Source organism: Trachypithecus francoisi, unplaced genomic scaffold, assembly GCF_009764315.1.
Source record: "Trachypithecus francoisi isolate TF-2019V2 unplaced genomic scaffold, Tfra_2.0 Lachesis_group8, whole genome shotgun sequence".
Lineage (NCBI taxonomy): Eukaryota > Metazoa > Chordata > Mammalia > Primates > Cercopithecidae > Trachypithecus > Trachypithecus francoisi.
Window position 1 is genome coordinate 52,021,665 of NW_022681473.1, and position 23,422 is coordinate 52,045,086.

Below are 23,422 nucleotides of genomic sequence, written 5' to 3' on the forward strand. Positions count from 1 at the left end.
TGAGTCTGTAAGTGAGTGATGAGTGACTGTAAAAGCCTCAGATGTGACTGTACACTACTGTAGGCTTTATGAACACTGTACACCTAAGCTACACTAAAATTATGTAAAATATGTTTTATTTCTTTAATAATAAATTAACCTTAGCTTACTGTGACTTTTGTAATTCATAAACTTTTTAATTTTTTAAACTTTTTGACTATTCTGTAATAACTTAGTCTAAAATACAAACACATAGTACAACTGTAAAAAAATTCTTTTTTAATATTCTTATTCTATAAGCTTTTTTCTATTTTTACATTTATTTTCTTACTTTTTAAACTTTTTTGTTAAAAACAATGACAAACACACACAGGAGCCTAGGTCTACACAGGGTGAGAATTATCAATATCACTGTCTTCCCTCCACATCTTGTCCCACTGCAAGATCTTCAGGGGCAGTAATACATGGAGCAGTCATTCCCTGTGATATTATTCCTTCTTCTGGGTACCTCCTGAAGGGCCTTCCTGAGGCTGTTTTATAGTTACTTTTTTGTAAGTACAAGTAGTATACTCTAAAATAATGATATAAATATACTATAGCAAATACATAAACCAGTAACATAGCAGTTTATTGTTTTCAAGTATTATTTACTGTATGTAACTGTATGTTATACTTTTATATAACTGGCAGCACAGTAGGTTTATTTAAACCAGCATCCAGCATCCCCACAAACACATGGGTAATGCTTTGTCCTATGACTATGTTACAATGGCTACAATGTCACTGAGGGATAGGAATTTTTCAGCTCCATTATAATTTTATAGGACCACTGTCATATACATGGTCAGTAGTTCACTGAAATGTCATTATGCTGGGCATGACTATAGTTCCCTGGCCACTCCAAGCGAAAGCCCCCTAGGTAGAGTAAAGGGCATTATCATGACAGGCAGGAAGCTCAGGGAAGCTTCAGGAAGTGTGGGCAGCCAACCAACCAGGAGAGGAAGAGGGGCCGTGCTGCACAATGTCTGTGGCTGAGAGATTGGATTGGGGCATCCCTTTGGGAGCTCTCTTAAATCACCAAAGAGACAGTTTTGTGTTTTTTGTTTTCTGTTTGTTTGTTTGTTTGTTTTTTGAGACAGGGTCTTGCTCTTTTGCCCAGGCTGGAGTACAGTGGCTCAATCATAGCTCATTGCAGCCTTAAACTCCTGGGCTCAAGTGATCCTTCCACCTCAGCCTCCTGATCAAAGGGACACTCCCAATCAAGCTTTTGGGGTTAATGCCATAATTATTTAGGTACTGAAAGGAAGTGTTATAGGCTTTAGGGTTATAGGTTTTTAGGGCAGGAATCATTTATGTTACAGTAAGTTTTGCAAAATGTTCTTGCCCAAATTCATCTTTAGGAATGAGTGGTTTGCTTTTAGTGCATCAAGGTGAGGTCTCTTTCATTTGTGGGCTGTTTCTTTGACAGTGGGAAGTAATAAAATTACATTTTCCCCCTAGCCAGAAGCATTTCTGACTGTGCTTACAATAACACCATGTGACGAATGCAAATATGCGTGTCTGTCTTAGTTGTGCCCTTTGTAAACTAACCAGTGGTGAAAGCTTTGTTCCGGCTGACCACATGAAATAGGGGGAGGCTTTCTCTCTCTCTCTGCTGAGTTGGACAGTAGCCACTCTCTATTTCCATTGGAAGTACCCGTCATTTGATATTGCACAAACGTTGTTATGTGGTGCCTGACTGTACTTGTCAGCAAAGCATAATTGGTTACCCAGACAGACACAGGGAAGCAGGCCTTGACATTGAGGTTTGTTAATACAGTGCCACCTGGAGTGACCTAGCCAATGGTAAAGCACTTAAAAGTTCCTCTTTAGTTTTAAACAAAGCATTGTTATATAATAAGCATGTAGTATTTTAGTTTAATTTAAATGTTTCTTTTGTTTCAATGATTTTTCTCTCATTCCGAGTTGGATAGCACTGGGTTACTTGTCACGGATTGAGGTAATTTATGATAACGTAGTTACACAAGTTCTTACCCAACCCTCTCCTGTCTCTGGGTTCGGAATAAACTTCTTTGGAACCTTTTTTCACGATTTGCTACCTGTATGACAAAAAAAAAAGTTACTTGACTGCCTAAGTTTCATTTTCCTAATCTAGAAGACAGCAGTATTGTCATCTAACTCTCAGGGTTGCTGTGAGGATCAACCAAGTTTATTGTTGAAAGTCCCAGGAACATAATAACTACTCAATAAATACTGGTTGCTCTGCCTTCCAGTAATACAGTATAGAAGGGCTTCAAAAAGTTTGTGGGAAAGCAAAACTAAAAGATGAAAGTAAAAATTATAAATTTTATTTCTCAACGCAAGGCCATCAAGTTCAAGACACTTTTGTAATCAATGATAATCATTTAGCCCATCCCTAAAGAACTGGTCCTGGGAATTTCACTATGTCAATGGAGTCTTTTTGACACTATTAACTGAGGAAAAATGGGTGTCCTTTAAAGATTTTTTTAATATGGAAACAAAAAGAAATCAGAAAAAACAAAATCATCACTGTAAGATGGATGCCTAATGATTTCCCAACTCTCACAAAATTGCCTTTGTTTGATGAGAGAAATGAGCAGGAGCATTGTGGTAAAGGAAGGCCTCTCTGGTGAAGCTTTCCAAGGCACTTTTCTGCTAAAGTTTTGGCTAAGTTTCTCAAAACACTCTTATAGTAAGCAGATGCTATCATTCTTTGGCCCCCGGAAGCCAATGAAGAAAATGCTTTGAGCATTCCGCAAAACTGTGGCCATGATGTTCGCTCTTGACTGGTTTGCTTTGGCTAGACCACTTGTACCCCTTGGTAGCCACTGCTTTGATTGTGCTTTGTCTTCAGGATTGCACTGGTAAAGGCATGTTTCATCTTCTGCTACAGTTTTTTGATGAAGTGTTTCTGGATCTTGATCTCACTTGTTTAAAATTCTCATTGAAAGCTCTGCTCTTTGTCTGTAGCTGATCTGGATGCAACAGTTTTGAGTTTCATCAAGTGGAAAGTTTGTTCAACTTTAATTTTTCAGTCAGAATTGTGTAAGCTGAACCAATTGAGATGTCTATGATGACAGCTATTGTTTCTAATGTTAATTGTTTGTTCTCTTCAATTAGGACATAAATGAGATGAGTTTTTTCCTATAAATTGATGTGGATGGTCTGCCGCTACAGACTTCATCTTTATCATTGTCTCATCTTCTCTTAAAATGAGTTATTCTTTTGTAACCTGCTGATTTCTTTATGACATAATACCCATAAACTTTTCATAAAGCATCAGTGATTTCACCATCCTTCCACCCAAACTTCACTGTAAATGTGATGTTTGTTCTTGCTTCAATTTTAGCAAAATTAATGTTGCTCTCATAGAGGCTCTTTTCAAACTTATGTCTTACCCTCCTTAGTACATTAAACTAGATTCTGTTCGCACATGTTATAACAAGTTAGTATAAATTTACTTTGGTAGAAAAAATTGAACTCTATGCCTAGTTTTTCACAGTATGCATTTTTCATGAACTTATTGAAGACCCTTATGTTAGATAGAAGGTCATGGCCAATTGGATCTAACCAGTAAGATAATATTCCTCATTCCTGTCCTCTGGAAAACTAGGAAGAGTTAGGAAAATGTCGTTGGGGAGTAAATCATGCTGCACATATTAAAAGGTTACCATTTGATAAGCCTTAACATATGTACATACCTGTAAAGCTATCACCACAATCAAGATAGCAAGTACATAAATACATTATCATCGCCAAAGCTTTCTTGTGCTCCTTTGTAATTGCTCCTTTCTGCTTTTCTCTGCCACCCTCACCTTCCTGTTCCCAGATGATCACTAGTATGCTTTCTGTAACTGTCAAAGTTTTTTTTTTCTTACTGAGTTTTGAGAGGTCTTTATGTATTTTAGAAGCAAGTCCTTTATCAGCTATATAGTTTGCAAATGTTTTCTTCCAGTGTATAGTTTCAGTTAGATTTTGTCAGATTTTTTAAATGATCAAACTAAGATTTGGGGAGTCATGGAGGAATATCACAGAGATGAGGTACCCTTATCCTAATATCATATCACAGAATACATGATACCGACATGACTTATCACAGTGATGTCAACATTTGTCTTAGATTTTTCAGGCTGCTATAGAAAAATACCACAGACTGGGTGGATTATATGCAAATAAATGTATTTCTTACTGTTCTGGAGGCTGAGAAGTCTAAGATCAAGGTAATGGCATGTTCAGTGTTTGGTGAGGTCTCATTTCTAGTTCATAGATGGTATCATCTAGGTGTGTCCTCACATGGTAGAAAGGACTAACCAGCTCTTTGGAGTCTCTATTACAAGGGCATGAATGCCAAACATGAGGGCTTCACCTTTATGACCTAATCACCTCTCAAAATTTCCACCTGCCAATTTCAACACCTTAGAGGTTAGGATTTCAACTTCTGAATTTGAAGTGAACACAAACATTTAGATCACAGCAATCTTGACCACTTGGCTATGGGGGTATCTTCCAGGTCTCTCCCCTATAAAGTCTTTTATACTCTTTCTAAACTCTGTTGCTTGGAAGTTCTATGAGTAGCCCATGCTCACAGGGAGAAGAATTAAATTCTACCTCCCAGAAGGAGAAATATCACCATATATTATTTAAATTCTTCTGTAAGAAAGTTTTTCCTTATCATCCATTATTTATATATTCATTCACTTATTTATATCAGTTTAGACTCATGAATATTTGTTTAATTTGTTAGGCTGTAATCTAATATTATTATTGTTTATTTTGTTGCTCAAATTGTTCCAGTTTTGGCCATGTGGAGTTTTTTCAGTTTAGATCTTCTGTTCTTTTGATATGCTCCCATCTTTTTTTTCTTTTTTTTGTTTTTTTGTTGCACTTCCTTACTTTCTGGCATTACAAGATGCTCCAAGCTCATCTTGCATTTTATATGTTCCAGCCCTAAAGTTAGCCATTTATTCCCTTGTATTAGAGAAGGGTACTTAGAAACCAAGTTCTGGATAATGAGTGTGCTCCTTGCTAGTGGGTGTCGTGGCTTCAAGGCATGAGGGGTATTTTTACTTCCCTAGGAAGGTGCTATGTATATCAGAGGGAAATCAAGCAACTTACAATCAGCTAATCATGTAAGAGAGTGCTACCAAAAGTATGATCCATGGACCATCAACATTGGCATCACCTGTAAGTTTATTAGAAATGCAAATATTGTGTCTCATTCAGACGTCCTGAATTGGAAACTGGGGGGTGCACCCAAGAATCTGTATTTTAATAGGTATTACAGGTGATTTTTTTTTTTTTTTTTTTTTTGCACACTACAATCTGAGAACAACTGAGGTAAGAAGTAGTCTGTAGAAATCTGAGTTAACTGCTATTGTATTTTGTATTTACTCCAGTATCTCTTATATACTGTGCTCCTGACAACTACCAACCTACCTGGCTTCTTAACCCAGCTATGATCTCAGTCTTTGGATTCTTACTGTTCTGAAGAAGACATATCAGACAAAGAACACATAGGCCAGGCAGAAGAAGCAAAAACAAGAGCAAAAGAGCCAATCCTCAAGAAAATACTAGCAAATCAAATCTAGCAACATATGAAAATAACTATCCACCATGACTAAATGAAATTTATCCCAGGAAGGCAAAATTTAGCATCTGAAAGCCAATTAATGTAGTGTGATATCAATAGAATAAAGAACAAAAAACACATGATCATCTTAATAGATGCGTGAAAAGCATCTGACAAATTCATCCTGTCATGATAATAAGAACGAATTAGGAATAGAAAGAAACTTTCTCACCTAATGAAGGGCACCCATGAAAACCTCACAACTAACATTATACTTTGTGGTGAAAGACTGAATGATTTCCCCTAAGATCAGGAACAAGATCAAGAACAGTGTTCTCATCACTTCTGTATAACAACAGTGCTTTCAGCCTGAGATAGCAAGAAAATGAAATAAAAGGCATTCATGTGGGGGAAAAAGTAGTAAAACTATCTCTATTTGCAGATGGCATGATCTTGTAGAAAATCCAGAGGAATTCACTAAGACTCTATCAGAACTAATAAACAAGTTCAGCAAGTTTTCAGGATACCAGATCAATGTACAACAATCAATTGTATTTTTGCACACTTAAAATAGACAATCTGAAAACAAAATAAAGAAAATAATTCTACTTTTAATAACATTAAAAAAATAAAATACTTTGGGAAAAGTTTTGAAAAAGAAGTCTAAAATATACTCTGGGCTGGGTGCGGTGGCTCACACCTATAATCCCAGCACTTTGGGAGGCCGAGGCGGGTGGATCACCTGAGGTCAGGAGTTCAAGACCAGCCTGGCCAACGTGGTGAAACCCTGTCTCTATTAAAAATACCAAAAAAATTTGCTATCTGTGATCCCAGATACTCGGGAGGCTGAGGCAGGAGAATTGCTTGAGCCCTGGTGGCAGAAGTGGCAGTGAGCCGAGATCACATCACTGCACTCCAGCCTGGGCAATAAGAGTGAAACTCCATCTCAAACTAGTAATAATAATAATAATAATAATAAATAAAATGTATACTCTGGAAACTTTAAAGACTATTGAAAGAAATTAAAGAGGACTGAAATAAATGAGAAGACATCTCATGTTCACGGATTGGAAGACTTAAAGTTGGAATGGCATTACTCCCTGAATTAATTTACAGATTGGACAAAATCTCTATCAAAATTCTAGCTGGCTTATTTACAGAAATTCATAAGCTAATCCCAAAATCCCTATGGAAATTCAAAGTTTTCAGAATAAACAAAGCGATCTTGAAAAATAATAACAAAGGTGGAAGATTAATACTTCCCAATTTTAAACTTACTACAAACCTACAGCAATTGAGTTAGTGTGATTTTGGCATAAGGATAGACATATAGACCAATGAAATAGAATTAAGAGTCCAGAAATATAATAAGTCCTCACATTTATGGCCAATTGATTTTTGGGAAGAGTACCAAGATAATGCAGTGGAGGGAAGAATAGTGTTTTCAACAAATAGTGCTTGAATGAATGGATATCCACATGCAAAAGAATGAAATTAAATCCCTATCTCATATAGTATATAAAAGGTTCTATGGTGGGGGAAGCCTGGCAGGTTTGGGAAATAAAAAAGCCAATACAGCTAGAATACAGATATTAGGGCAGAGGATGGTTCAAGACAGAGCTAAAAAATAGGCAGAGTTCAGAATATGTGATACAATGAATGCAAAGACTAGGAAAATGTGGAATAGTGTTAAGGGGCCTACAAAACATGTTCTACAGTGGGGGTTCAAATCCTGGTTCCACCACTCACTAGCTGTATGTCCTAAGTAATCACTCAACCTCTTTGCAACTCAGAGTCTTCATCAAAAAAATAGGAATAACAATGGAATTAGCTTACAGGCTGAATGTAAAGATTGAATGAGTAATAATGGTGTAATGTACCGCCAAAAGAACTAGGCACATACTGAGTAAGTTATAATTACAGAAATATTTAGTGTAGCTTCTTGGCGTAGTTTCGACTTACTATAGTTTCTGATACTTATTAAGGGCGTGATTAATGTTAGCTGTTACTATTAATATTATTTCCAGGGAATCTTACTATCTTTGTGTGAGGGAGTTGACACACAGACCTTTCTACATGTAAAAAGGAGCCTGGAGGAACATGGCAGGGACTATCCAGCTTTAGAACTGTTTGGAATTTTGATATAAAAGTAGAGTTTATCATTGGCCAAAGTCTTGCTACGGGGGAATACTTTATGGCTAGTTTGTCCTGAGGTCTGCCTGCAGGCACTACTAAACTGGGTGGGCACAGCCACAGCAGGAATCCTATAACCCTACAACTCAGAGAAGCTGACTTCATAGAGTAAGGCATTGGCTTCCCCACAAAACCAGCTATAGGGTCTGATATCCACCTCAGCCTGACACCAGCCTTGGGCTTTAAATCTCGCTTTCCCAACACAGCTGGTAGCAGCTGCTTTCATATTTACTGCATCTCCTCTCTAATGACACTCTCCTCCCAAAAACCACTCTCAGCCTGAGAGTCACCATCTGTGAGATAGGCTGGTTCAATACGCTTTTTAACAGATCAGAGGCCACGTTTTGCTTTGTTAATTCCATATTAAGCTGTCACCTAGAGCTTAATGAGGGGTATGAACATACCCATAAATTATCCAGTTTTCAAAAGCAATTTTGATATTCCTCTCGGGAGCCTCTTTATGCTCAAATGAGCATGCAGTATTTTGCAAAAGAAAGCATTCCAAGGGAGCTGTTAATTATTTGAACCTAGAGATTTTGAGTAACTGCTAACAGCAATTGATAGATCCCAGGAGTAGCTCAACATGGGTCATGAATTTACTATTGCCAGTTGGAGGACCCACTTGAGAACCATTTTATTTATTTATTTTTATTTTTTAAAATTTAATTAATTTATTTATTTAGACAGAGTCTCACTCTTCAGCCCAGGCTGGAGTGCAGTGGCGCAATCTTGGCTCACTGCAACTTCTGCCTTCCGGATTCAAGCAAGTCTCCTGCCTCAGCCTCCCAAGTAGCTGGGATTACAGGTGTCCACCACCACTCCTGGCTAGGGAACCATTTTAAAAAGCAAGAGTGACACACTGGATTGTTCCACAGTTCATCAGTGACTTGCTGTGACAGCGATGGGGTGCAATGGGAAACATAGGAGCTTTTGTGTCCTGATGAGAGGCAGAGTTGCCCCTGGGCGATGCTGTTGTTATTGAGAAAATAGGGTGGTGGCAAGAGGGCAACACTGAGTCACAACCACTGAGGGTGTGAAACCTGTGATCAGATGTTTCTTGGGTGTATAAGAAGGGGATATTTGTTTTCAGATCTGCCTCCTCTTTCTACTTTTTCTACCTTTCGCAGCTTGTTCTGCTGATGGTTTTAACCACAGGGTCAATCAAGCCTGTCCCAAATTCTGAGCCAATCTCAATAGGCAAAGTCAGGGCTTTTCAGGCATTTATCTTTTTATGCTTTCATTTATCAGCATGCACATGGTGACAGGCATTGTTAAGATATGAAGGGATAAGAGAAGACATAAAGCATGGTCTCTCCCTTGATAGCTCACAGCGTAGTGCAGGAAATAGACCCATAAGTAACCCTAATCTTCAATTTATTCTTCCAAGTCCTGCCCCATCCCAGAGTTGGTCTTTCCCTGATTCTGGTCTGCTCAACAGATTCTGGCCCTTATGATCTCCATCCAGCCCTTTGCTGCTGGGAAGTGAGACTGCCTTGTACCTAGGTTCCAAGTTATGGTTCAACTACTGAAGAACTCCCCGTTCCTCCACCCCTGGTCACCACAAACACACATTAGAGACACTTTCTCAAAATGTTCTAAGTGCGTCTCTGGTGGTTGGAACAGACAGAGCTGGCAGTGCTACCTAGGTGGGGACCTCTGATCCCAGATGGGACCTGTGTGGGCCCTGTCCTTGCTTTGTCCCTCAGGGTCACTCTCTGACCCACTACCCCACACATGGAGTCAACCAGATGCCCCCTTTCCCCTTTCCAGGAAAGTGATCTGGCAATCTGATTGCTCCTGCTGGCTGGCACATTTCTTTTGTGTGAGCTTGAGCTGCAAGAACAGTACCAACATGCTGATTTTGAGTGAATCTCACTCCTATACTACAAAGGGTGAGTTTGTGGCTCTGGGCTACCGCTGGCCCTCAGGCTTAAGTTGCATGTGTGCCTGTGCTTAGGCTCCTGCCCACCCATATTCTGACCACAAAACCACCTCCTGACTACAGATGCAAGGGTGGTGTGTGGTGCAGGCTTTTCTTAGCAGTGCACCCTCCTTACGCTTCACACCACATGAGTTGGCAGTCCTGCAGGAGTGGCTATGCCTATCTCCTCTGAGGGCTTTTGAGACTAACTGTTGCTCTGCAAGATCGATGAGCTGTCTGATCAATGATGTTCTCTCCTGCCTCCAACCAATGTGGTGACTTCTGCGCCCCTGGATTGGTCTTGAGGTATGCTGGGCCTTGGCAGCCATTCCTATGGGATAGATCACTCTTCCTGCTCTGCCCATGGGTCCTCCTCACCAACCTTAGGAAAGACTCACTTGCTTTTATGTTTCCTCTTCTGTTCTGGTTCATGCAATTGTACCACAGGGTTCAGGGTGAGAGAGAGAGAGAGACAGAGAGAGAGAGTGAGAGATTAAAATGATCTCAGGGAATTAAGTTTTCAGAGTGAGGGAATGGATTTGGTAAGAACACAGTTAAGGAATCAAATTTGTTTCCTTCAGAAACAGAAAGCAAATGAGTGGTTTAATTCTTGGCTTCAAGGATAAGCAATGATTTTATGCAGGGGATATAGACAAATTATTCTTATGTCTTAAAAGACTAACAACCACAGAGCAATGCTTCTAGTCAGTGTGTGTCTTCACTCTCCTGACTATAAAAGGGAATCACTGACTTGCTTTATGCTGCTTCATGTTGAGGGAAAGTAATTGAGGTTTTTATGAAAAAAAAAAATCATTGGAAGATTCACATTTCAATCCCAGGTTACATTAGCTCAATTCTGCAGACCATACTCTAGGTACACAAAATATTCTCACCATTTCCCAAACATACCTGTTTGTTTATCCACAGCATCTTCTTTGCGTAAAATGGGCTTCTCCACCCTGCTCCTTTTCTATTCTGGCCAATTCCTATTCACCTGAAACTGTCCTCACAGGATGAACAAGAACTGGACAGAATATACTTATAATTAAGCATTAATCGTGCTGCACTTTGACGCACTTCCTTGTAGCTGAAAACCAGGTGACACTACATACTCACAATTTACATTCCTGTTGTTCCTAAAAATAGGGTTTCTGATATTGGAATCTTAAGGCTTTTGTTTAGGAATTGCTTAAGATATTTTTCACATCATGAATTCCAGCAAAACAGCTGATGTCATCCAGTTTAAAGACCCCCACAGAGGAACCAAAACAGCCTGAGAATATGGTTTCTTTATCTCCTTGTTCCATGATTTCAGCCTGCAATCTTTCACGGATCAACAATCACCACATTGTGGCCAACTCCAAAACTCTTAAAAACCCTAGCCCCAAACTCCTCAAGGAGACAGATTTGAGGTTTCTTCCCATCATCTTGTCCACCAGCCTCACGAGTAAACCTCTTTTTCTGCTGCAATCCAGGGTCTTGGTGTATTGACTTGCCATGAACATTGGGCAATGAACCTATTATGGTTACACATTTTTAAGGCCCAACTTGAAGGCTCATCACCTCTGTGAAATGTTCTCCTCAAGCTGAGTCTGAGTCCTATTTCTGCGTTGTTGAACTACTTTGCCACACTATTTTCTCCTCTCTGGGCTGAACCCATTGGGGGCAGGAGTCATATTTCAGTCCGTCGGTCGATCAGTCAGTTCATCAACAAATGATTCTTGGGTACCTAGTCTATCCCAGGCACTGTGCTGGGCACTGCAAATACATCCATGAGCAAGATAGACAGGACTTCTCCCCGCTAGGAGCTGGGATCTGGGGTGGGATGCCAACAGATCAAGAGGCAATTGCAATGCAATGTGAGAAGTAGGAGTTCTGAAGATGAAGAAGGCAGGGAAATGTGCCCCAGGCAGAAGGAACAGCATATGGGGATGCTGGTGGCAAGAGAAAACATTCCTTACATATCAGTACATTTAGGAGAGAGAGATGCTCAGTATTACCAGAGAATAACACTGTCAAGAGTCTGGCAAGAGATGAGGGCAGACAGGAGACCAGGGACTGCATTATTCTGCATCTTTTGATCCTTGTGGGAAGACCAAACTTCCTCCTAGAAGCAATGAGGAGCCTCTGAAAGGTTTTAGGTAGGGAAATGGCATCTCAGATTTGCACATTGAAAGATAATTCTGGCTGCAACTCAAAGAACAGACAAGCAGGAGATACTATTGGAGGTAGGGACAGCCGTTAGGAAAGACTGATGAGAAGGGATGGTGGTCTGCTCCACAGTGGTACAGCGGGAATGAAGGTAAGTGGGTACTGGCAGCGGTATCCCGCAGGTGAAATGGATGGGTTTGCTGGTTTATTGATTATGGCTGCAGGCAAAGGGTAGAAGTGGCAATGGAGGGGAAGACTGGGTGGAGGCTCTCAGGCTCCTTTCCTGAACAATGTTTAGTGGGAGTGTGTTAGTTTCCAAGGGATGTTATAACAAAGTACCCCACACTGGTGGCTTAGAACAACAGTCATTTATTGTCTCACAGTTTAAAATCAGAAGGATTTTAAAATCAGGAGGCCAGAAGTTTAAAATCAAGTTGTCAGCAGAGTCATGTGCCTTCTGAAGGCACTAAGGAAGGATCTGTTTCAGGCCTCTCTCCTAGCTTTCAATTCAACCCACAAATGGGGAAAGGTACTGTTATTTCCTAAGACCCGCACAGAGGAAAGTTCATGCAGTGTAACAGGTTTGCCTATAGAGAGATGGATCCTTGAGCTTGGGGCATGTTAAGTTTGGGGAGCCTGTGGAAACCCATAAGAAGATATCTAGAAAAGCATTTGATATGTTGGGTTGATGTTTTGGAAAAGGAGGGTATGGAACGGGCTAGGAATATAAACTTGAGAGTCTTGGACTTATAGGGTGGATAAGACGGTGAACCTTTGGGGAAGGCCAGACTTCCTGAGGGGAAAGGGAGCAATTCATCTCTGCAGCCCCAGCACCTAGCCCAGCCCCTGCCATTGCTGTAAAGGTTCAGTGAAAAACTGCCTGATGGAATGAAAGGATTTCTTCAACTTTTCATTAGTTTGAGATAAGAAGGCTTTGCATGGGCGATTGCTTACCCTCCTCTGGCTCTGTGACCTGAAGGGAGTGTACTTTGTAGCAATGAGAAACAAGCATCGTTGGGTTTCACTTTACAGTCTCCTTCAGTGTCATTTAGTAAATTTGCCCAGAGTTTCTCACTCAGCATCTAGGGAAAGCCACCAGGTTTTGCCCATCTCTTGACTTATAAGACCATAAGCAGAAGAAAGACATATGCACCTTGCTTTAGTTTGCAGCAACACTTCCTTTTTACTTGCAAATCTTCACTTTTGCCGTCAGCCCAGCCTTTTCAATAAACTGTAATAAAGTTTCCAAATAAAGCCTTTTCTGTACCACCTGCTTTCCCCCCACAGCCCAAGACTGATGGTCATTTGATCTTGGGAGTATCTGGAGTGGTGGTTCTCCCACCTGGCTGTGCTGGAGCAGGAGCTGCTGGGGGACAGTGGGTAGAGCTGTGGAGCGGTGTCATCATCTGCTGGGCAGTTGATCCAGGCTCCTTTGTGCCTGTTGCCTGGTGACACCCAGAGGCCCCTCTCTCAGAGCCACACTCTGGCTTGCTATTGGTCCGGTGGTGGCATTTGTTGACAATAGACACTTCTCTGGCTCTAGATTCTGAAAGAGGCCTGGGAGCTTGGGTTTCAAGCTACATTGTTCATCTAAGTGCATTTCCTTAACTGTTTGTGTCTCCTGCCAGGAAAGTTCAGCAAGAGTGTGCACCCTGACCCTCTGGCAAGGTTCTCCCCTTCACCTTCTAGTGCAGCTGGACTCGGATGGTTTCTTCTCTGCTGTGCTGCTGTGGCAGGACCATTTTCTTCTCACCTCTTCCGGGGGTATTTTGTAGCTGCTTAAACAAACAGGCTTTGTCAGCATGACAGTCATCTGAGTTGAGGTAGGAAGCTCAACTTAGCAAGAGAAATGTTTGTTTTTAGGATGTCATATTCTGAAGACTATGAAAGACCAGAGCCTCTTCTTGGAGGTCCCAGGAACTATAGATACAATCTATGCCTTCCTGAAACAGAGCTGGGGCCAGGCACAAGAGAGGGGAAGAAGAAGACTGAGGTGACTCTAGGGGAGGTGATGAGGATGGGAAACAAAAGAGAGAAGGGCTTCTGAGTGTCCCCAAGGTGGACCCTGTTTGATCAGTGAGTGAATTTATGGCCCAAAGGGGTGGCATCATTTAAGGAGCTCAGTCCCCCACTTGGTGAGGGCCTGGCTTCTGGGATCCTCAGGCAGCTCCCCAGACACTCCCCATCTGCTGCTTCCTCCCTACCTTCTGGGTACCCTTTAGAGAACGTCAGCTGAGGGTCAGAGTATGGATAAGTTGGGTCAAGGCAGCTGCAGTGTGGACGAGAAGCTGCTCAATTCTGGCTGGTTCCTCAAAGAACCCACTTGAATCTTTTAAACCTGGTACTTGTAGGAATATACAGGCCCAGACTCCTTGCAAACTGCCCTTCCTATACTCCACACCCTCATACCCTCTCTCTCCTCCCACCTAGAACAAAACCACTTTTAGGCAGGGAAGTTAGAGGCTCTTGCAAAGACCAAGCAAAGGATGATGGAAACCTAATGAATGCTTTCCTTCCCTTCTGTTGAGCCTTGCAGCCAAGTGCCCAAGCCCTAGCCTACACTGTGAGAGGAGGCCCCAAGAGGACCTCAAAACAGGAGAAGACATGCTGAGGCTTCTGAGCTGTGTCATCAAGATTAACTGACCTATGTCTACAGTAGCCAGTGCTCCAGAGCAAGTAGGGTTTGGAGGTGGGGCAGAAGTTCCAGGACCTTGTGACTGGGAGACTTGTGCCCCAGGTCCCAGTGACCTGTGGGTCACAGAGATTTCTGCTAAGCCCCCCTGGAGCCCAGTGTCCCAGTTGTCTCTGTCTGAAGTGCGCTGTTGTGTTAGATTCATCAAGAGGGTCCCTCCCTCCAGCAGAGCTGTGGGTCCTATTTACACAGCTTCTTTTGCTTTGTTTTGTTTTTAGATAGTGTTTTGCTCTCACTGCCCAGGCTGGAGTACAATGGAACGATCTCAGCTCACTGCAACCTCTGCCTCCCAGGTTCAAGCAGTTCTTCTGCCTCAGCCTCCTGAGTAGCTGGAATTACAGGCACGTGCCACCACACCCAGCTAAATTTTGTATTTTTAGTAGAGACTTGGTTTCACCATGTTGGCCAGGCTGGTCTCGAACTCCTGACCTCAAGTGATCTCCCCGCCTTGGCCTCCCAAACTGCTGGGATTACAGGTGTGAGCCACCACACCCGAGCCTAGCTTCTTTCATTTTCTCAGGTCCTCTTTCTGCCACAGTTGTTCTGCAGTGTTTCCAGTGTGACTTCCCCTTGTCCATGTACCTGAGTTCTGAGGAAAAGAAGCCATTTATCCCCAATTCAGGTGCAGTGTGTCTGCAGAAAACATGGTAACATTTTGCCACCATCAATTTACTCATCCATTTGAACTAAGAACCAGTCAGAAATGGTGGGTGCTGCCAGGCTTTAGTTCTGTTTTGTTTTTGCTTTTGTGTTTCAGAAAGAGGAAATTGGCACTCATTTGAGCACAATTGCTTGCAAACATTTTACTGATTTTTTGTTGTTTTGATTTTGCTAATAGGAATTATTGAGAAAGGAAAAATGTTGGGATAATAAATATGGTGAGATCCATTTAATGTTAAAAATGAAAAGGAGATGGGTTTCACAGAGAGTAGACCAGTGATCTTGCGATCAATTCTGAGAAAGATTCTGAAACAAAAATTTTAAGATATTGTATTAAGTTCCCTCAGCTGCCCTAAAAAAGTACCAAGCTGGGCGGTTTCAACAACAGAAATTTATTGTCCCACAGTTCTGGAGTCAAGAAGTCTGAGATCAAGGTGTCAGCAGGGTTGCCCCTCTCCTAGCTTCTGGTGGTTTGCTGGCAGTCTTTGACACTCTTTGGCTTATAGAAGCTTCACCCTGCACTCAGCCTTCATCTTCACATAACACTGTCCGTTTGTGTGTGTGTGTGTGTGTTTGTGTCCAAATTCCCTCTTTTTATAAAGATAATAGTCGTATTGGATTGGGGTCCACCCTACTGCAGTACGACTTCATCTTAAGTGCTTACATCTGCACTGACCCTGTTTCCAAATAAGGTCACATTCTAAGGCACTGGGGTTTAGGGGTTCAACTATGAATTTTGGGGGAACACAACCATAACTAAGAGCTTTTGAGCATTTAGTAAAACAACCAGTCATTTCTAGAAACCAATCAGAGCACACTAAGAACAAACTGTCAATCTAAGCAGATTGCCTACTATCGGGGCTCAGAACACGATACCCCAAAGTATGGTGCCTTTGGATCTTCATTTCTGAATCCTCCTGTGTCACATAAAACTTTGATTAAGTAAATCTGTCACGCTTTTCTCTTGTTAACCTGTCTTTTGTTATAGGAGCATCGGCCATGGCCCTTATGATGGGAAGGAAAGGTATCACACTTCTTCTGTCCCCACACCACTGTCCCAGGGTTAAAGATGAGTAACTAGATTTACTTGACAGAAGGAAAGGGGCCAAAGACCAAGACCACACGAAAGGGTGAGGTATGTTTGTCTACTTAACTGTGAGGTCTAATTTCTCATATGTTTCAGGATCTCTAAAATCCAGAAGTGAAATATCTTGGCAAGAAAATTAAGCCCCAAGTGGCTTCAACATTTGGCCTGGTGGTCAAGGAACTGTCATAGTTACTGGGATAGCAACCATTATACATCCAGGGAGGCCGTTCTCAGAATCTTTCATAATTAAATCACTAAAGCTGGAAAAACAATGTCCTATCACTTTCTTTGTCATCATACCACTTCCTTTTAATTTCCAAGCCTCATTTGTACCTCTTCCCACAGTGTCTCTATGAGCAACAGCAAATCTCTGCGTCAGCCAGGAATAACAGTGCAAAGCAGTGTGGGTGGCAGGGCCCTAACACCCAAGCTTGAGCCTCCATTTCCCGCCATTGTTCCCTCAGTCAGGCTAGGGCTGTCCTGGGGAGAGTTTTTCCAGATAAAACTGTCCTGGTTGGCTGCCAGTGATTCAGACAGGTTCACAGCCTCAGACCTCCCGATGGGTAAGCAGTGATTCAGACTCCAATCCTGCTTCATCTCTCAGGCTTATCACTTATCTCCAGCTGCCAGGAGACAGACAATGGGGGCAGAGAGGCATTTTGGCTGAGCCAGGCCTCAGGTAGCCCCGAGGGATTTGAGAGGCCTCCAGACAAGCAGACTCAGGCAGTCTCACCAGGTCACTCTCTATTTAAAAAGCACAAATTCTATCAGTTCCCTTGAGAATATAGCATTTCCTGTGGCCTATAACAGCAAAAAATGGACATTTCTATATCTGTTGATTCATTCCTTCTTCAGAGCTGCTGTTTCAAGTAACCCAGGACTTCGGGTGAAAGTATTCAGGGGAGTCAGGACTCCAAAGGACCTTGCAAAAGGTGAATTCTTGTCTCGCCCCTTCCCAACTTCATTTGACTTTAAAAGTAGCCCTAATACTCTCATAGTCAAACTGGCAAAATCTAAATAAACTCTGGATTGTACCAATGTCAATTCCCTAGTTTTGATGTTGTGCTGTAGTTATGCAATATATTACCACTGGGGATATTGAATGAAGGCTACATTTTTTTTTTTGCAACTTGCTGTGAATTCGTAGTTATTTTAAAGTAAAGGTTTTTTTTGTTTTTTGTTTTTTTTTTTAAAGTAATCTCAACGGCTCCCCCAAACCCAGTCACTATGTCTTGTCTTTAAAAAAGCCACATAGCAGAATTGCTGAAAGCATAGGCTTTAGGCCAGACAGACCTCAATGCAAATGCAGCTTTCACCTCTTGAGCAAATTACTTAATCTCTTTGAGCTTCAGTTTTCTTATCTAGAAGATGAATCTGATTGCTTCCCTGATGAGTGAGTATGAGGTGGGTATTGGGTATGAGGACTAATGAAGTAACTCATGAAAAGCACCTGACAGAGTGGATGATAAGCACTCCCTTTAAAACTGTAATCTATTTATTTATTTTGTTTTTTGAGACAGAGTCTCATTCTATTGCCCAGGCTAGAGTGCAATAGCATGATCTCAGCTCACTGCAGCCTCCGCCTCCCAGGTTCAAGCGATTCTCCTGTCTCAGCCTCCCGAGTAGCTGGAATTACTGGTGTGTGCCACCATGCTTAGCTAATTTTTGTATTTTTAGTAGAGATGGGGTTGTACTATGTTGGCCAGGCTGGTCTCGAACTCCTGACCTCAAGTGATCTGCCTGCCTCAGCCTCCCAAAGTGCTAGGATTATAGGTGTGAGCCACCGCGCCTGGCTAAAACTGTCATCTATTGAATAGAGGAGCCCTATATGTGTTTCCAACAGAGGGTCACAGGCTCAGAAAGTCATGAGTGTAGCTGAAAGAATTTTTTTTAGTGGCCTCAATGAGTCAAGAGGGTCCACACCTGGACATGATTCAAGCAAGAGTCCAATGCCTATGGAGGAATTATTTGAATTCTGTCCTAATTTCTTTTTCCCTATAAATCGTCCACATTCCCAAGTTTTCTAATGTGGAACTAGATTAAACCATTGACATGACAGAAGCAGCAGCATTCCATTTCCAGTCCTAATAGGAATGACTCAAGCCTTCCAGCCAGGTGCCTGGGAAAGGGTGGGACAGGAGGCAGAAGAGTTGAAAAGTATTGGGTGTATTGTCCCCTAACTCATGGGTGGGAGCTTATTAAAGGAAATATATGTTTGTGAAATATACCAGGTACCTGCACTCCAGGAAGAGAAGAGTCACCTTGTTCAGGGAAGCCTCTTGGCCACCTATCACTGATACAGGACTTTTTTTTTTTTTTTTTTTTGGTGCCACTTCACCAGACAGAGACCTCTGCAGACTGCATTGTCTCTGTCTGGGCACCACTCGGATCTGGGCTCACCACAGAAGATACCCCATGGTTCCAGCCCTCCTGCTGCTTCCCATTGCTGGGAGTGGCTGCCTAGTGTTCCTGGAGGGCTACAGTGTTACAACAGCTCTTTTGACACCTGCTGTTCAGCAGGTCCCAAGTTCTTGTCCTGTATCCAAGAAGAATGAAGTTATTTGGACAACCAGAGAGTAAGAAGGGTGGAGAAGAGTTTTAGTGAGTGACGGAACAGCGCTCAGCAGAAAGGGAACTCTGGGTTGGTAGTCTCCCCAATCCAAAGGTGAGTAGTCCCCCTGAAGTGTGGCTGAGTCCAGGGCTTTTATGGGCTCAGAATGCAGATGTGCATGCTGATTGGTTTGTGAGTATGCAAAAAAAGGCTAAAACTAAGGCACCACCCAAAGATGGGCACAACAGTGTAAAAAACCAATTAGGGGAGGATAGGTACTTGTAAAATAGGTGATAGGTGGGAATCAATCAGAGAAAAGTGTGCCAAATGGGAAGAGAGGTTCTTTTCTGGTCTGTGGATTTATCTGAGACTAGTAGCTTGGTTTTCAAGCTTTAAACTGTCTTTGGTTTGAAGGTTAGGTTTCACTGGGGAACCACCCATATCTGCCTAAGGATTTGTCTGCTTCCTCCTGCTATCATCACCTTCTGGAGATTCAAGAATAGGTCCAAAAGCTACTTTTTGTAAGGCCCTTTCTGGCTGTCTTCCCTCTGCAAGTCCTGTATTCCAGACACCCCAGTTACTCATCATTTATCAGACACCACCCGGCTTTCTCCCGCCAGGTTGTCCAGCTACCTGGAAAACCCCTCCTTGCACCCACTCCTTCAGCACCACTCCCCTCTGCCTTTTTCATTCCACCTAGTTTTCAAATCTTCCACCAAATGCTTTATCTTCCTTGAAGCCTTGCCTGAACCACCATTCAGGGTTGGTTCAACTCCTCCTTTGAACTCTCCTAGCCCCTGTTTGTCTCTTCCTCACAGCCTTGAACATATTAATTCAACAAAGACCTACTGTGTTCTATGGACCAAGCTCTATGCTAGGCTCTGGAGATGCAATGGTAAACAACAGAGTTGGGTGTGTATGTGTGTGCACATGTTGGGGTAAGAATGAGGGCAGAGATGCTAAACAAAATAGTTGCACAAAAAAGTATACATATACAAATTATGATAAGTACAATAAAGGAACAAGGGATAAAAAAATGGATTGTGTACTTTAAAGAAGGATCTAGTTTAGAAAGAGAGACCAGGAAAGGTCTTCCAGAGGAATGAACATTTCAACTGAGGTTTAATGGATCAGTGAGTTGTCAGTTACCTAAGAGAAGAAATGGGCCAAGGGCCTTCTCTGAAAAACAGGAGATGCAAAACCCACAAGGCCAGAGGAGGATGGGGTGTCTGAAGAACTGCAAGGAGGCTAGCATGGCTGAAACAGTGAAGAAGCAGAGTGGAGTGAGAGGAGGCAAGAGAGTGGCAGGAAGTCCAATCACATAGGGACAGCAGATCGTGGTAAGCATTTTGAATTTCTTCCCAAGTGTAATATAAATCATTAAAGGCTTTTAAATAAGTACTGTGGTCTGAATTATGGTTTTAAATACTTGTATGGCTACTATCTAAAAAGAGAAGCAAGAATAAAAATGAGGCTACCAAGAGAAGGTCATATGATCTCCACAAGAGAGATGGTGGTGGCAGTGGGAGTTGGGAGAAGAGGAGGGAACCTAGATCTAAATCTACTTTAGAAGCCTGGAATTTTATTGGATGTAGACATGAGGGAGAGGTAGGTGTTAAAGATTATTCCTAGATGAATGGCTTGGACCATTGATTTGGTGAATGAACGTGCCTCCCAGTGAGAAAAGTCATGCTGGAGGAGTAGCAGGTCTAGGTGGAAATGTCCAAGGTACAATTTAAGACATTAGATTGCAAGTAGATAATGTCAATCTATTTGAAATGTCAAGTAGTCAGCTGGATATATTGATCTACAGTTCAGAGAGAGGTCACTGTGGGAGACATACATTGGAAAGCCATCAACTATAGATTTAAGTCTTTGTGAATGAATGAGATAACCACAGTGTGAAAAGGGAAGAGAAGAGATGAGGTGGGCAGAGAAGAACATACAGGACAGCACCTTGGAGAACCTGAAGTTTTTCTTTGATTTAAATTATCTCTGCCCCTTGAGGGCAGGAACAATGTCTTTATCAAATTTGTTTCCTTTCTGTGCTATCTCAGAGGTAGGCAGTGAATCTGAAATTAAGGAATTTTACTGGGCTCCGAAGTAACATTGTAAGTGCTCATATGAACATCATTCGACAAACATTGATTAAGCAGCTGCTGTGTGGCAAGTACTATGGCAGAAAATGAGGTTAAAATATGAGTAAGATGTAGTCTCTGCTGCACTCGGGGATCTCCCAGATTAGTGAGGGGAAGAGATAAGAAAAGAGATGCCGAGCTCAAGTGGCCAAGGCAAGATGGGTCAAAGTCAGAGTGGTGGTTATGGTCTTGGAGGTGGCAAGAAGGATGACAAGGACAAGAAAAAGAAATATGAACCTCCTGTACCAACTAGAGTGGGGAAAAAGAAGAAGAAAACGAAGGGACCAGACGCTGCCAGCAAACTGCCACTGGTGACACCTCACACTCAGTGCTGGCTAAAATTACTGAAGTTAGAGAGAATTAAAGAGTATCTTCTCATGGAGGAAGAATTCATTAGAAATCAGGAACAAATGAAACCATTAGAAGAAAAGCAAGAGGAGGAAAGATCAAAAGTGGATGATCTGAGGGGGACCCCAGTGTCAGTAGGAACCTTGGAAGAGATCATTGATGACAATCATGCCATCGTGTCTACATCTGTGGGCTCAGAACACTATGTCAGCATTCTTTCATTTGTAGACAAGGATCTGCTGGAACCTGGCTGCTCGGTCCTGCTCAGTCACAAGGTGCATGCTGTGATAGGGGTGCTGATGGATGACATGGATCCCCTGGTCACAGTGATGAAGGTGGAAAAGGCCCCCCAGGAGACCTATGCGGATATTGGGGGGTTGGACAACCAAATTCAGGAAATTAAGGAATCTGTGGAGCTTCCTCTCACCCATCCTGAATATTATGAAGAGATGGGTATAAAGCCTCCTAAGGAGGTCATTCTCTATGGTCCACCTGGCACAGGTGATGGGCCCAAACTCGTACGGGAATTGTTTCGAGTTGCCGAAGAACATGCACCGTCCATCGTGTTTATTGATGAAATTGACGCCATTGGGACAAAAAGATATGACTCCCATTCTGGTGGGGAGAGAGAAATTCAGCAAACAATGTTGGAACTGCTGAACCAGTTGGATGGATTTGATTCTAGGGGGAGATGTGAAAGTTATCATGGCCACAAACCGAATAGAAACTTTGGATCCAGCACTTATCAGGCCAGGCCGCATTGACAGGAAGATTGAGTTCCCCCTGCCTGATGAAAAGACGAAGAAGCGCATCTTTCAGATTCACACAAGCAGGATGACACTGGCTGATGATGTAACCCTGGACGACTTGATCATGGCTAAAGATGACCTCTCTGGTGCTGACATCAAGGCAATCTGTACAGAAGCTGGTCTGATGGCCTTAAGAGAACGTAGAATGAAAGTAACAAATGAAGACTTCAAAAAATCTAAAGAAAATGTTCTTTATAAGAAACAGGAAGGCACCCCTGAGGGGCTGTATCTCTAGTGAACCACGGCTGCCATCAGGAAAATGGTTGGGAAATTTCTCAGTCCCTGAAAGGGATGAGGCTGGGGGAGTTGCCCAGAGAAATCCCTGTTCCCATCGATTTTTATTAGCAAAGCATCCTGTGTCTTTTGGAGTACAATGTGTAAGTGCCCATTAGGCGGTCTGTCTGTTGGTCACTGTGCAGCAGTCTGCTTCCCAATAAAGCATGCTCTTTCACAAACCAAAAAAAAAAAAAAAAAAAAAAAAAAGAAAGAAAAGAGCCAACATCAGTGATACTTCCATCTATAACAAAGAGTACTCCAGAGGTACTAGCTACATGCCTAGGGATTTCCATTTATTTTTCACATAATAATGAAATTGACTCAGTGAGAGGGTACTCATTTTATAAACAAAGGAGCTGAGACTATGAGAGTTTAAGTTATTTGCCCAAGGTCACATAGCTGGCTGACAGCGGAGCAGAAATGTGAACTTAGCCTAGCCTGGCTCCAATTCTGTGCTCTGGGCATCACCCTCATGGCCTGTTCATAGCATGTCTTGATGCTTTTTCCCTGCCCTGCCCTTGCTGCAGAAACTCCTGACCTGCCTGCTACAAACATAGTTCCCTGGGACACCTCTACCCGCAATGTGGAGAGCAGAGGCCTTGCTTGTGACAAAAGCTGATGTCCTTTAGCTTTTCCATGTCCCCTGCCTTTAGTGAGTCTAAAATCTAGGAGAAGAGATCTGACACATGTGCCAAGTTACAGGAACGACAAGTCCATGACATGGTCCACATTTCTTAGACAATGTCATCTGCCATCTCTCCTGTGCTCTGGTGGCACTTTTTAAATCCATGACAGGTTCCATACATTGCATTGTACTTATGCACACTTTTCGGCTGTGAGGGCCTCCAGAGCTGTGACTGGGGTGATTTTAGACATCCTGTATATTTCTCAAATTGAGTCTCTTCATTTCTCAGGCAGAGGTTACCACCTTCATGTCTCTTGCTTTAGGTTATTGCCACAACCTCCTAATAATTTTCTGCCTCAAATCTCTCCCTGGTTTTATCCACGCTTCACAGTGTAGCCAGAG

General features: G+C 42.3%; 1 protein-coding gene across 1 annotated transcript; it reads left to right on the forward strand.

Annotated features, from left to right (window-relative positions):
* The first annotated feature begins 21,104 nt into the window (after positions 1 to 21,104).
* Positions 21,105 to 22,575, forward strand: LOC117080779 (26S proteasome regulatory subunit 4-like). Its single transcript, XM_033206039.1, is given in 2 exon segments — positions 21,105 to 21,996; positions 21,998 to 22,575. Coding segments are annotated over 2 exon segments (1,233 nt in total). The 5' UTR covers positions 21,105 to 21,120; the 3' UTR covers positions 22,355 to 22,575.
* The last annotated feature ends 847 nt before the right edge of the window (positions 22,576 to 23,422 follow it).